General features: G+C 47.5%; 1 protein-coding gene across 1 annotated transcript in view; it reads right to left on the bottom strand.

Annotated features, from left to right (window-relative positions):
• TRPV1 (transient receptor potential cation channel subfamily V member 1) overlaps nucleotides 1-13,958 on the bottom strand; it is a 340,269-nt gene that overhangs the window by 185,003 nt on the left and 141,308 nt on the right. Inside the window, exons 6-7 of the mRNA XM_086955019.1 lie at nucleotides 3,323-3,621; nucleotides 1,591-1,767 (exon numbers count right to left, since the gene is read on the bottom strand). Coding sequence (XP_086811145.1) covers nucleotides 1,591-1,767; nucleotides 3,323-3,621 — 476 coding nt within the window. The remainder of the gene's footprint in view (nucleotides 1-1,590; nucleotides 1,768-3,322; nucleotides 3,622-13,958) is intronic.

The following is a 13,958-nucleotide window of genomic DNA, read 5'->3' on the forward strand; positions in this document are numbered from 1 at the left end:
TGTCACAGCTCAGAAAAACACTGAGTCAGCTGCACGGCCGTCGGGTGAGCATGCATCGCATCGGAACTGGAGTGCAGGAAGAATCGACGCATCGCCTTCTCTGCGCCCCTTTTGTTTGTTTTCGTTACGTATCCCAGGTACTTTGAGACTAAAGTGTCGCATTTATCATCTACAAATGTATTTTTGCAACAATCCTTTTTAAAGACATACTACTGAGTTGCTGTATGTTGGATTTTTGTTGTTTTGATCTTGTTTAGTTTAAATAAAGATTTTATTTTACTAAACTGGTGTGGTATCCATTTGTGGTGTTTTCACTGTGTTACTATGAGTGTTGGTACAAATACATTACACATTGTCTGTGGGATAAGCCTGTCTGCTCATGCCAAGCTACCAATGGGTTAAGCAGGGGTTATCTAAAGTGTTTATCCCCCCTTACCCTGGCTAGAAGCAAGAGTCCCTATTTGGTCAAAGGTATCTACCTCTGCCAACTAGAGACCCCCATTTTTAACATACCCTTATTGAGAAGCTTTGCAGTAGTGTGTTTGGATCGGGACTCTATCACGCTTCCTTACTTCCTTTCGATGCTAGGAGCAAACCTTTAGGAACCCAGGAAATGACTAAAGCTGAAGTGTAGGACAGTGAGAAGACTAATGGGTCTGCTGTTCCTAGAACTGGTAATGACTGGGCAAGAACCATGACCCAACTGAAGCTACACCATATGCGTTGGACTGACTCAAGAAAGCACCAGCACACGAGCCAGAATGCTCTGCGGCCATGCTCATCAGGAACAAATGCTGCTCATAGAATTGTTTTGCTGCATCCAAAAAAAATACACAAATGACCCACAGATAAGCTTGTGCAGTCCCTCTACCGTACAAACATGCTCACCTGTTACCAATGAACATTTTATCTTCATATTACCCTGCTTGAGGCTGGCAAAAAGTGATGGCCCTAGGATTTGTTGAGCATGATGGCCTAATCACAATAAAAACTAAAATCTCTAGGTAACATACGTTCTCAGAGAATGAAACAAATCTACCCCTGATTATTTTGCACCAGGCTCTAATATTATAAACAGCTAGATACACTACACCAGGTACAGTGAGACACACACATACATGCTCTCATTCTCTCATACTCACTGCTGCAAAATGTGGAACTAAATATAATCTAAGAACACCTAGCTGGAAGTAAAAAACATTGTAACACCAAATCTGGAGAACCTCTAACTACCTCGGAAGGCCACGACAAAAAACAGGAGCTAAAACATTCCCAGATTTAAAATCCAGAAGTGCAAAACGTGAAACTACCAGTAGAGAAGCCTGATCAACTACAGACCCAGGGCCTGGAAAACACTCAAGCGCATCTCAAAGAAAGCCAAACGCATCTTTGCAATTCGCAACTCATCCTCCACTGTTAAGTATTCTCAAAGCTCCCCCTTTTTCAGGGCCTAATAATATGAGTTTTCCTACCTACTTTCCCACTAATGCATATGTGCTAGAATAACTTTAACTCTTAGTTTACTTACAGTCCTCCATTGCTCTCCAGACAGTTTTGCGTCACACAGGTTAGAATAGCACAAGTTCTTACCGGGGTCTCGCTGCTGTAGGCAATGATCTCCAGGACAGAATTGTTCTCATAGGTGTCCACACAGGACAGGTCGTACAGGGATGAATGCACTGGTCCATAGGCCCACTCTGTAAATTTACGGGACAAATGTCTGCATTCGGGCTCCTTGATTTCCCGCCGCAGGATGTATGCAAAGACCTAGACGCGTACACAATGAGAACTGAGAAAGGCAACTGACTATTCATCTAAGGTGACTCAATAAACCAGGAAAACAATATATATTCATTATGTACTGATAAGAAGGTTATATCCTCATAGTTCATCCCTCTTGGTTGCGTTCATGATGGATACTTACCAAGAAGTCAGAGAAGACCATGCCACAGTGGAATTAAAACACATACACAACACGTTTCTATGAAATTATCATGTAAGATGCCTGCAGATAGTACATTTCCTTCATTATTTCTCCAAAAACATAATATGAACAAACTAAATCTCATATTCTGTAATTTTAGGGTTGTGGATTCAAGTTCACCAGATTTGAGCTGGCAAATTTCTATCCAGAAACATTCATGCTATTCTGCATGTGGAAATATTGCAGGTGATAGTACTGCAGCACACAGAATTCAAGATTTGGTCAGAGATTCGTGTTTTTAGCTAAATCATAATTTTAAAGCAACTTGGAAAGAAAGCTTAAGAAGCTTTTGGAGTTCGGCTTTGCTTAAATAATCTTTTAAAGTTAGTTTAATTCAACCGTGTGAATAGGACCCACAAATTATCGAGGCTGTTCCAGTAAGTGCCAATTTTCTTTCTGAATTATTTTATCTTGAAATATTACTTTCTGTTTTCTTGGTATCATACAAGTGTTTACATGTCTTACTCGTTATCGTCGAGTCTCTCTTTAATAACTGTTTCATTAAACAATATTTTTCTGTTTTAGTGATTAGACATTTTCCACAGAGTGCCCAACTCAGTTTATTCATCTACAAATTCTGGACTTTTGCGGCTAATGCTATTGTATGTCTTGAGTATATTTGTATGAAACATTAGTAACTGTAAAAACTAGAGGGGCCTCATTACAAGTAGTCCTGAAAGAAAGGTGTGGTAATAATGCACTCAGTATTACCATAGGGGAGAATATTACTGCTCCACTACAAGACTATTGTACGTTTCGGCACAAAGTAGTGATTACCGTGTAAAATGCAGTAGTTCTGCACCCTTATCCACAAGTTTTTGCCGGAATGCTGGGCCTTTTTCTAGGCAGTTATCCCTCCTGCTTTGAAGGCAGTGGGCAGGGGCGGCCTTAGGCGTGTGCAAGCTGTGCACCTGCACAGGCCACCAAACCCCAGGGGCCACCACGCCAATATATATCCTTAATATAATAATCCTCTGAGGATGGATACATATTTGCATTGTGGCCCATGGCAGGGATTTGGCGGCCTCCAGCTCTGTTCCACTTCCTAACACCCAGACCCCCCCTTCACTGGCCTCCGTGCTCCGCCTCGCCCAGACCCCCTCTTCCAGGGCCCCCTACGCTCCCTGCCCAGGGCCGCCATGAGCCTAGAGCCGCCCCTGCAGTGGGTGTGTTTAATAATTCTAGGGTACTCGTAATTCCATTTTGGAAAAAAAAATATGATTGTTTGGACAAAACAGCAATACCTGTCTGCTTGGCCAATTGTGGATCTTCAGCCTGCATATCACGTGCCCAAAACTCATTCTGTTAGCAGGGTGGCCAATGTTTCTGCACACTTACCCCAATCTTGCCTGTCTTTGCAGCAAGTTTTAATGGCGTGAGTCCTTTCTTGTTGGCAATATCTTCCATCTTCAGAGTGGGGTGAATCTTTGCCCCCAGAATCAGAATTGCATTGTACATCTTAGTCACAAACTTGGTGTTCTCTTTAGTGTTGTCGGCAATCTCCACCAGAGCATGCAGGACAGTGTTGCCTTTGGTGTCCTTGGCGGCAATATTGGCTGGCTGGTATTGGTTCTGCAGGAGGTACTTTACTATATCGAGTTGGTTAGTGCATGCAGCAAGGGAGAGGGGAAGTTCACCTTGAAAGAAGGAACAACAAATAGTTGTCACCATTTAAAATTCTTGCAAAGGATGCTACAAAATCAACTAAAATGTTTAGTTTTAGTTAAGGTTTACATAAATCAAATGATTTGTTTAGTCATTATTTTTTTTAATACTTCATATAACTTGGTCAACTAAGGGTGACAGACAAATTTGCAACAGGGCACATTGATACACTCTACAAATGAGAAAGCAATTTACCTTAGCAAAAGGTTTAACTATATAACAGTACAAGTGAGGGAAACGTTCAGTAACTGAGGTGTCTAGGCAATGGGTTTAATTTATGTGAGGTTGTAGTGGTCCCTTTGGAAATCTAAGATTAAATCGGATTTTTCTGATATGTGTTGTGCATTCCATTGCTATGGTGTATTTCCAGGAAAAGAGTCATTTGAAGGTGGAGGTGTTTCTAAATAATTTGGGTAGGTCCAGCCTGAACTTAGCATTAGGGGTTTTTTGTTTATATAAGAGATCTGAAATGTTTGGGATGGACAAAAAGGAGTGTTTAGGTGCACAGCCTTGTATGTGATGCGTATGTCTCATATGCAGTTTAATGTTCCAGAGGAAAGCAACCTAAGGTATTAAGGGTAGGTGTGATGCACTCAATCCTTTTAGTGCTTAAAAAAGATGGGCTGCCAAGTGAAGAACCACATTGAGAGGAAGTAGACAAGATTTGGGAAGGTCAAGCAGGCAAATTCCCAAATACAAGGTAAGTGATGACTAAGGCTTGAGCGGCAACTTAAGGTTGTCTTTTGGTAGAAAGGGTTTGCTATTACAAGGATGTTTTAATTGGAATATGGAGTGTCTGGTCATCTCTTATACTTGGAGACCAAGGAGAAGCAACTTGCCAAGATTAAAAAGCAAGGTTTGTGCTGAAGCACATGTCTTTGAGTAAGTTTGCCCAATCTGTAGCTAGATTTTGACATAATCTGCAGGGCAAATTCTGTCGTTTGTGGGTCCATTTCCCATTTATCATCCATGTTTTAATGTTTTATAGGAAGGGGTTTAGTGCTTGAAGATATATGAGCATTGAATCTTAATGTATATTTGGGTGTCAATTGCTTATCGAAGAAATTACATTCCCTCCTGCTTTAAGACTTCACCAAGGTAAGGCTTTCGAAACATGTGATCTGACTTGATTTGCATCTACATGATTTCCTATGGATAAAGACAGAACCTCTCTCCAGTTTATTCAGCTCCGTCTAAGTGAAGGATGTTAGCAACAAGAGGCTAACCGCAGCGCAGCAGAGTTGCTACACAGTGTTGCATCATCTGGGGAAATCAGAAGTGCATCATGTCATCAAAGATAGTAATGCGGGGGCGTGGCTTAGGTGCTGATGTAAGCAGAGGCGAGCTCCGGAGCTCCTCCGCGGCCGCCCTCCATAACCATCGATCCTGGCCAGCAATCCTGGAACCAGGCGCCACAAACTGCCCATGAAAGATCTGTGCCCTGTTTGAGCACTGTTCCCTGGGGCGGCGGAGGCGTGGGGGCCAAATAACGGAGTTCATACCTCTCTCCCTGCTCCTGGTGCCTACAGGCGGCAAGATGGCGTCTGCGACTGGCGAGACTGGCATCAGGCGCTAGGAAAACCCACCGAGGCTGGCGACTGCACCGGGGACGCTGGAACCCTGCTGATGCGACCGGAAGATAGCCTGCTGCTCCCGTTCACGATCCCGGTGAGGAGACGTCGCATGCAGGCTGGCGGGGGCCGTCCAACACGATCTGTTTACACCCAGCTGCCTGACCCTAAGATGGCGGCGCCCGGGACACGACGGGCGCCATTTGGCGTCTAGTGAACTTTTAAGCTGTAGGCCCTACGAGATCCCCAGTGAGGACGGCGGAGCTGATGACTGGCTCCACGCGGCGCCTGCTGATTTGGGGCTAGATGGAGAGCTCTCCTGGATGGTGCTCTGGGTCTTTCACTGCAGCGGATCACGTCAAGGTCCGTGGGCCCCTGGTAGATGCCCAGTCCCGACTTGCCTGCGCATCCCGGACACCGCACCTTTTCGCCCCTGTGCCCTTACAGACCGCAGATCCCCCCTGGAGCCCCCAGGGGCCCGCCACTGGTGACGAACAAGTGGTGGATGTGGGCGAGGGGTGAATGGTTGGACAACTGAAGGGTGACACCACCTGGACATTACTTGCTGCGGATTCGACGGTTTGGCATTACGTGTGGCGATAGCAGAGGGCATTCGCGCAACGCGGACCCTATACAGACTCTGAGGGACATCCGAGACTAATTGGTGGCGGTGCTTCACTGTAGTGGGGCGCGGCTGAGGCTTCCCCCCAGAGCTGCTACTGTTTAAAACCTATCCCCACAACGATGGGCCGCGTGTCCGGAACAAAAAAGGGCTTTGAGGTGCTGCGCCTGGAAGACCCGGGGCACGACACGGAGGATGAAGCTGGAGATGCGAGGAGACGTGGGCCGAACTTGCCTGGAGACCCTACCCTGGGCGACATAATGCAGGCCATCATGGCATCGCGGGATGCACTGGAGAAAAGGATGGACGCCATTGGAACGGACCTCACGTTATTGAAGGACGACCACAGGAAGCTCAAGGAGAGAGTCGCGACGCAGGAGATCAACATGCAACCCATGCCTGATGAGGTGGCCGCCCTGTGACCTTCCCTGAGCGAAGTGACACACAGAGTCAAAACCCTTGAGGTTCGGGCGGAGGACAGTGAAAGCCGCTCATGGCGCAATAACCTTCGCATTGTGGGTGTGCCAGAACGCGAGGAGGGCCCGGATGCGGTCCAATTTCTGGAGAACTGGCTGAGGACGGAGGTAGCCCCTGAGGGCCTTTCCCCATTTTATACTCTGGAGCGAGCCCAGAGGGTCCCCGCTCGCCCACCCAAGCCTGGCGCTCCGCCCCAGCCGATGGTGCCACGTTTATTGCACTATCGTGACCGGGACTTCATCCTACAGAGTGCCCGAGAACACCGGAACCTGCAAATAGGGAATAGCCGAGTGATGATATTCCCGGACTACACCAGGGAAGTGCAACAACAACGGTCCTCTTTTCTGTCCGTCAAGAAGAGGCTGCAACAGCTCAACATCCCCTACGCCATGCTCTTCCCGGCACGCCTGCGGGTGACGGCAGATGAGAAGACCCACTTTTTCCTTACCCCGCAGACAGCATGGGATTGGCTGGAGAGTCAGGGTGGTGCGACAGAGGGTTCATCGCGGCCAGCCTCACCCCGACAACGACAAGACACTGCCTCATTGCGGGGGAGCCCCGCTTCCTCGACGGCACAGAGACAGGAACAAGACAAAGCAATCCAAGCTGTGGCGGCCATCAGTCTAGGGGCAACTAGCCCGTCCAGTGTTGTCACTGAAGCAACGAAGAGTGGAGCGGGGAGCCCGGGCTCCGGCAGCTCCCAGGGCCTCTCTGATACGGAACTACCGAATGTCACACCGCAGACGGAATGTTCAGGTGATGGGCCTGCTGAAGCTATGGGACCTACATGATGCAGGATTTGTCACGCTACCTACTTTTGGGGAGCGCTTAGATTAGGGACAACGAAACTGCTGATGATCTCAAGAATGCCGGGGGCTTAGCTGGCCACACAGATTCTTTCCAGGGAGGGGTGTGGCTGGGGGGGGGGGTGTCAAGCGCGAGCTGAGAGTTTTCCCCTAGTTGCAGCTATGCTTTTGAGCAGTTTGGTTTGGATGGGAACCTGTTTGTGTCTACCTGTCCTGGGGAGTGGGAGTTGGGAACAGTTTAAGTGTTGGGGGGGGATGGGAGTGGATCAGACATGCCGCTAGGAGAGGGGGCAGCACAACATGCCCATACACGCCAGCTCCATGTGTACCCCCATAGGCCTTAAAATCATGACCTGGAATGTCAGGGGGATGCATACCATGTGCAGGAGACACAAAATACACGCTTATTTGGACCGGATGGGGGGGTGATCTCGGAGGCATGCGCGGTGGGTAGAGGGACGAGACAGGGATGCCCCCTGTCTCCCCTCCTGTTTGCCCTAGCAATGGAACCCCTTGCGTTGCGTGCACGGAGGGGGGAACACTACAGGGGCCTGGAATTGCAGGGCCGAACACACCACATTGCCCTATATGCTGATGACTTACTGATGTTCCTTGCTGATAACACTGATGCACTCCGTGGGGCTCGGGAACTGCTGGAGCGGCTGGGGGAGGTGGCGGGACTCCAGGTTAATTGGGCCAAGACCTGCCTGTTTCCAATGCGAGGAGGCAGGGGTGCTCTCCCTGAGGGCCTAGACGTGAGATGGGAAAGGGACTGCTTACCGTACTTGAGGGTGCGGATTTACCATGGTGCAGCCGAGTTATTTGAAGGTAATATAGGCCGGGCCCTGCGAAACACCAAGAATAACCTGGAATTCTGAAGGTCGTTAGCCCTATCGGTCGCTGGGCGAGAGGCACTTCTGAAAATGATCACCCTCCCCTGGTTGTTCTACTACTTTGTGACACTGCCTCTCTGGATACCGGGGAGATACTTCGCCCAGCTCAACTCCATGATCACTGGCTTCCTATGGGGTTTGGGGAGGCGCAGGGTGGCTCTGCCTACCCTGGTGCACCTAAGACGGGATGGAGGTCTTGCAGCACCTGATTTTGAGGCCTACTACTATGCTGCCCAATTCCAATGGTTTACCCAAAGATTAGCGAGGAGATAGGGCTTGGAAATAGCTGAGAGAGACTGGGACGCAGAGATGCACCATCTGGCGCGGATCCTTCTGCGCCTCCCACTGCGGATGGGAGAGGTCCCTGGGGACCTCTGGGTCCTGAGACTCTGCTGGAATAGGGCCCTACGTCGCCAGAAAGGTGGCTTGGCGTACTCGCCTAAAATTCCGATATGGCTCTGCATGGAACTTCCCCCAAGGGGGGAATTGGCAGCGGATGCATGAGTGGGAAGAGTTCGGAATCTCCACCCTCGGGGATCTGTATGAAGATGGTGCACTCCTGCAGTTCCAAGAACTGGTGGACAGGCATGAATTACCGGCGCAGGACTTCCTTCTTCACACGGCCTTGACGACTGCGGTGCGCAAACACTGGAAGGGATGACTAGAGGAGCCGCGGATTTTCCTTCCTTGCCAATATGTAGTCACCTCTGCGGGGAGGGTTAAGGCGGTCATGTGTCTGTACCGCAGATTGACACAGGGCTTGAAAACCCCACTGGAGAGATTGCAAGCTAAATAGGAGATAGACTTGGGAATTCTACGTGTTTCATTGGGCGTATCTCCCTCCTTCTAAACTCAATGAGTTCTTCGACTCCCACGCCACCTGTCCACGATGCAGACTGGAGGATGCAGGGTACATGCACATGTTCTGGGATTGCCCTATCCTTCGGGGTTACAGGGGAGAGATACTGGCCAAATTGACTGAGGTAACAGAGAGGGACCTGCAAAGTACCCAGGCTGTGTTTCTACTGCACTGGTTCCCCCACACTGCCCGCAACAAAACTACCAGCAGGTTTTTGGATCTGGGGCTGGTCGTAGCCAAGCGCGAAATCACCAGCCATTGGAATGCGGCCGCAGGTCCTAACGCGGGGCGTTAGCTTAGAGAGTTTCTTAAATGGGCAGACTATGAGGGGACACTCCAACTCTAACTAGCTCGCAGAGCTGGCAATGACAAGCTGTGGGTCACAGCCAGAGCCTGGGTAGCACTGTCAGGACTACTCAAAGACCCAACTGATGAGGAGGACGGATCCCCCTGATATCACTTACCATTCCGATTGTGCAGGGCCTACGGTGAGGGCAGTGGGATGACCAAGTAGATGGGCAGAGGGACCCCCTGATCGAGCGTAGCCTCCCGGGCGATGCTTAGGCCACTTGCACAGGGTTCACTAGGAGTGGGTGGAACACGATGTGAGCGACATAGTTCTGGAGAAGCGGCATGTCTACGGGGAGTGGGGAGGGCAGGGGGGGAAGGGTAGAGAGGGGTTGAGTTTGCGTATGTTTGGAGGCGGGAGGGGGGAGGTGGAGAGTTAGATGTTCGGCTACCTGACCTATTGCAGAGTAAGAAGTCTTCTATGATTATCAAGCTCGAGTGCTAAACAGCGGAAGTCCTGAGGGCTTTTGTTGCTAGGTGGGGACGGTGTGACACCTGTCACCGGTACGAATAGGTGCTGCACACTGAGTTTGCAGGGAATGTAACTGACTTGCAGAAGGGTGAAGCAATATACTATTAGACCTGCATTGACACCTAAGACATGAGGAGCGCAGTTGACATGCCATGATACTCTGCAAAAGATGTATGTTCTTAATAAATGAAAACTCAATAAAATCTGTTTAAAAAAAAATCAAAGATAGTAGTGCAGTTCTGCACTCGCCATGCGGTGGTGAACGTTGTGCTGACTAGCACCAACGGAGGCACCATTGTGATATAGTGCAATGGTGTCTGTGTTGTGGTCAGGAAACTTTTTGTGCAGGAATGAGAGACTTTCTGCACAAAAACTATCCTTTAAGGCTGTTTCCTTTTTTTATGTGTACTGCAAAATGCAACAGATATGCAAGGAGGAAATAACAAAGAGAACATTTTTTTTTTGCCACATTTGGTCAGAATCAAGGAGGCACACGAGTTAGAAGGAAATCCATGTCTACAAGTCGTTGTAGATATGGATTTCCATCAAAATCCATGAGTGGATGCATGGAAACACCCATGCTCCACCAATGGAGTGCCTTCCTGACACAACGTAATACGATGCAGTGCAAGTTACCTTTTATTTTACCAAAAAATGTAAATATCCATTTGCGCTGCTTTGTAAATACCAGAAAGGATTTTGCTTGGGGTTTGCTCTAAAAAAGTAACGCAGAACCCTTGCAAATCTGGACCTTGAAATGGCTCTGCGTCCCTCCGTGCAATTAGGGATAAGTGGCAGTCTGCAGGCAACGTTGTGGTTGATTGTCAAACCTGGAGACCTATGATCCGTCCTAGAACTCAGCATGCCCATTCCTGGGAAACCTCTCAAACTCCTTCTGAAACAGTTTTCTTATGTCTAAAATCGGGGGTACTTAAAAACACATAAAAAATTGGATATTTACATTTACTGGGATTTTGCTGTGTGATGTAGGGTGAACATCAACACATGGTACTTTGATTTTTGCTCATATTAGGAGGTCTGTTTGATTTGTTGAAGTGTAATTAATTCCTCAAGATAATAAAGTTTGTTTAGGATGTTTTTCTTTTTTGTATGATTTATCAGTGCTATTGTTTTCAGATTAGAGGACTTCTCTGTTCTCGCTCGCCTAGTCTCCTTATCCATAAAGTAGATAACAAATAAATATAGCTTTAACATTTACTCAGTAAGGATTGTAATGTGTATGGCACTAATGACCACACAGACACATTGTTAGGGTAACTGGGATCCGCCCAGGGCACGTGCGCCTGGCATCTTTTATTAGCAATTTACCAGCACCAAATATTAACCATCGTACATTGTTTGACTTGGTTTTTTACTTATAATTTACAGGGGCTGATGAACTGTTATGAACTGACGTGTTGATTTGTACATACCTCTGTTCATAACACTTTTTGCTTTTATTTGATTTCTCATATCCCCGTATACATATCTATTTGTTGATTCATTCAATACAACATTTTTCAGATAAAATTACTTTTCTGTGTGCTTTTTCCTTTTTGTTCCTTACCTATCATTGACTGTTTTCATGACTGAAAAGTTTCGTTATTATCTTATGGATACATTAGAGTTAGATTCATGCTAACTAACTCATAAATTGATCACAAGTCAATAGACAAATTCCTACCTCTGGGACATCCCTGTCTGCTATGATACTGTCCCCAGGGCGGACTCGGAAATGTCAGTATAAGAGGCGACAGCGAGACCCATCTAGAGCATATAAAATCTGGTGGCATATATGAGGACAAAAAAACAAAAAACAAAAAACAAGTCAATAGACAAATCAAATCCCTTGTAGCCATCCTTTACCTTAACCGTTTATTGCCCAAAACTATAAGGGTATATTGGGTTACCCATTTCCTTTCTGCACCTCAAGCCTGCATTGTCACAGCGCTTGCTACTGCATTCATTCAGGCATGTTTGGCAGGGTCGGTCAGGTTGTGTGAACAACGCTCACTGCTGGACCAATGGTAGCCATTCGTTGCTTTAGCAGCCCGCTGATGTGGCCTCTTCTGTTCAGCATTACTACTTCCTTTCAGAGAGGTCCCCCTCTCTCTCCTGGGCTCTTCCACATTCTGTCAGGTTCACTGAAGCAGCTCTCTGTGAACCTATGACTTCACATTCTCGGTTCTTCTTCATGGGTGCCCTCTGTAGGCACTTTGCATGCTCGTTCTCCTGGCTTGCATTAGTGGCTGTTCATTGCTTTGGGCATGTAGGGCTATCCCCTCACTTGTGGTGGCATCAGACAGCCACTGGAGGTTGCGCACTCTGAGCACGTCCTCTTAGTGCTTTGCGTGGGGCTTGCTGCCTTGGGGCTTTGCTGCCTTTGGGCTTTGCTGCTTGGGGCTTGGCAGCACTGGTTCAGTTACCCAGACTTTCACTTGCTCTTCACAGGTCTCTTAGTTGGGGCAGCTTTGGGCTTGTTGTGGTTCACTGGGTTTTTTGTGTGTTTTTTTAGCGTTCTTATATAGCGCTCGAATCACCCGGGGGCATCTCGGCGCTGCTCAGATAAAATAGCAAGAAGACAGCTAGGAGGTGGGGGCCTTAGTACAGAAATGCCTTTAGATGTTTCCTGAATATTCGGTAAGATGGAATATCTTGCAGATTTTTAGGTAGGCTATTCCAGTATTTAGGGACCAAATTTGAAAAAGCCATGCCCCCGACCGTTTGAGTCTGATACGGGGTTTATGAAGCAACTGCAGAGACCTTGACCTCAGAGGACAACCAGGGGTATGTTTTTCCAATTTCTTTTGTAGGTATTTCGGACCCTGACCCTGTAGGGTGTTAAATGTCAGGCAGCAGACCTTAAAGAAAGATCTTTTTTTTTATGGGTAGCCAATGTAGGTTACTCAACAATAGCAACGATCAAGAGCCAGCCGGCATGTTCAGGATCATTCTGGCGGCTATATTTTGGATGACCTGCAGTTTGTTTAGGAATGTCATCCCAACCTCCGCTAATAGGGCGTTCCCGTAATCCAAGCGACTGATCACCATGGCTTGGGTCAATGTTCTGTGGTGCTCCGTCGGGATAAATGGAAACATTTTCCGAAGTAATCTTAACCTATAGTAGCAGGCCCCTGAGATGGATGCTACGTGGTCCTGCATGGAAAGGGATTGATTTATCGTTATGCCTAGGTTGTTAACACACTGTTTGGGAACAGGAGGGTACCAAGCTGCGTTGGCCACCAATCATTGGACCAGGCTGCTGCAGCCTTCCCAAGAAGCATGACTTCCGTCTTGCCCGGATTCAGCTGGAGACAGTTGTTAGTCATCCAGTTTGATATTTCAAGTATACCCGTGGCAAAGCGTAGTCTGTCTGATTCAATGTTTGGGCTGATGTTGAACAGTAGCTGGGTGTCAACAGCATACGAAATAGTTTCGAATCCCAGGGCTTCCACTACCTTAGCCAATGTTGCCATATAGATATTAAAAAGGGTAGGGCTAAGGCAGGAGCCCTGGGGGACACCTTTGTCCAATGGTGTTTTCTCAGACTGATAAGAGCCCAAGATGACAGTTTGAAATCTGTCCGTCAGGTAGTTCTGCAGCCATTTAAGAACAACACCTTGAATGCCAAAAGATATTAGCCTCACCGCGAGCCTAGTGTGCGAGATGGTATCAAAGGCCGCGGAGAGATCAAGAAGAATCAGAATCGCGGATCCTCCGGCATCAACAGTCATCCTCAGGGAATCAGTTACGCTAAAAGAGCAGTTTCCGTACTAAAACCAGACAGAAACTTGATTGCGAGGAGTCCAAGATGCAATTAGTTTCCAGGTAGCTGCTCAGTTGCCGGTTAATAATGCTTTCGAGCATTTTGGCTAAGAGTGGAAGTAAAGAGATGGGGCGATAGTTGCCCAGATCTTGGGGGCTGGCCGAAGGCTTCTTTAGAATAGGACAGACAAATGCTTCCTTCCAGGACGCCGGGATTATGCCTTCTTGTATTGAGAGGTTAAACATTTTTTGAGCAGTTGGGAGCTAGAATATGAGACTAGAGAGACATGATTTTTGGGGGGCAAGGATACACAGGAGAGCCTGATTTAGCCATCTCTAAGGCTTTTTGAGTCTCTGCTAATGAAACCTGTGTAAAGCATTCGTAAACAAAGTTTTGAAGTTTCATAGACATCCTAGCAATTCTTGCTGATGCTCTTGAAAGACCCTCAGCAGTGAGTAGTTTTGTCAACGGTTTATGGTCAGAAAACAATTTTTT

The sequence above is a fragment of the Lissotriton vulgaris genome, chromosome 2_1 (genome assembly GCF_964263255.1).
Source record: "Lissotriton vulgaris chromosome 2_1, aLisVul1.2, whole genome shotgun sequence".
NCBI classification, from domain to species: domain Eukaryota; kingdom Metazoa; phylum Chordata; class Amphibia; order Caudata; family Salamandridae; genus Lissotriton; species Lissotriton vulgaris.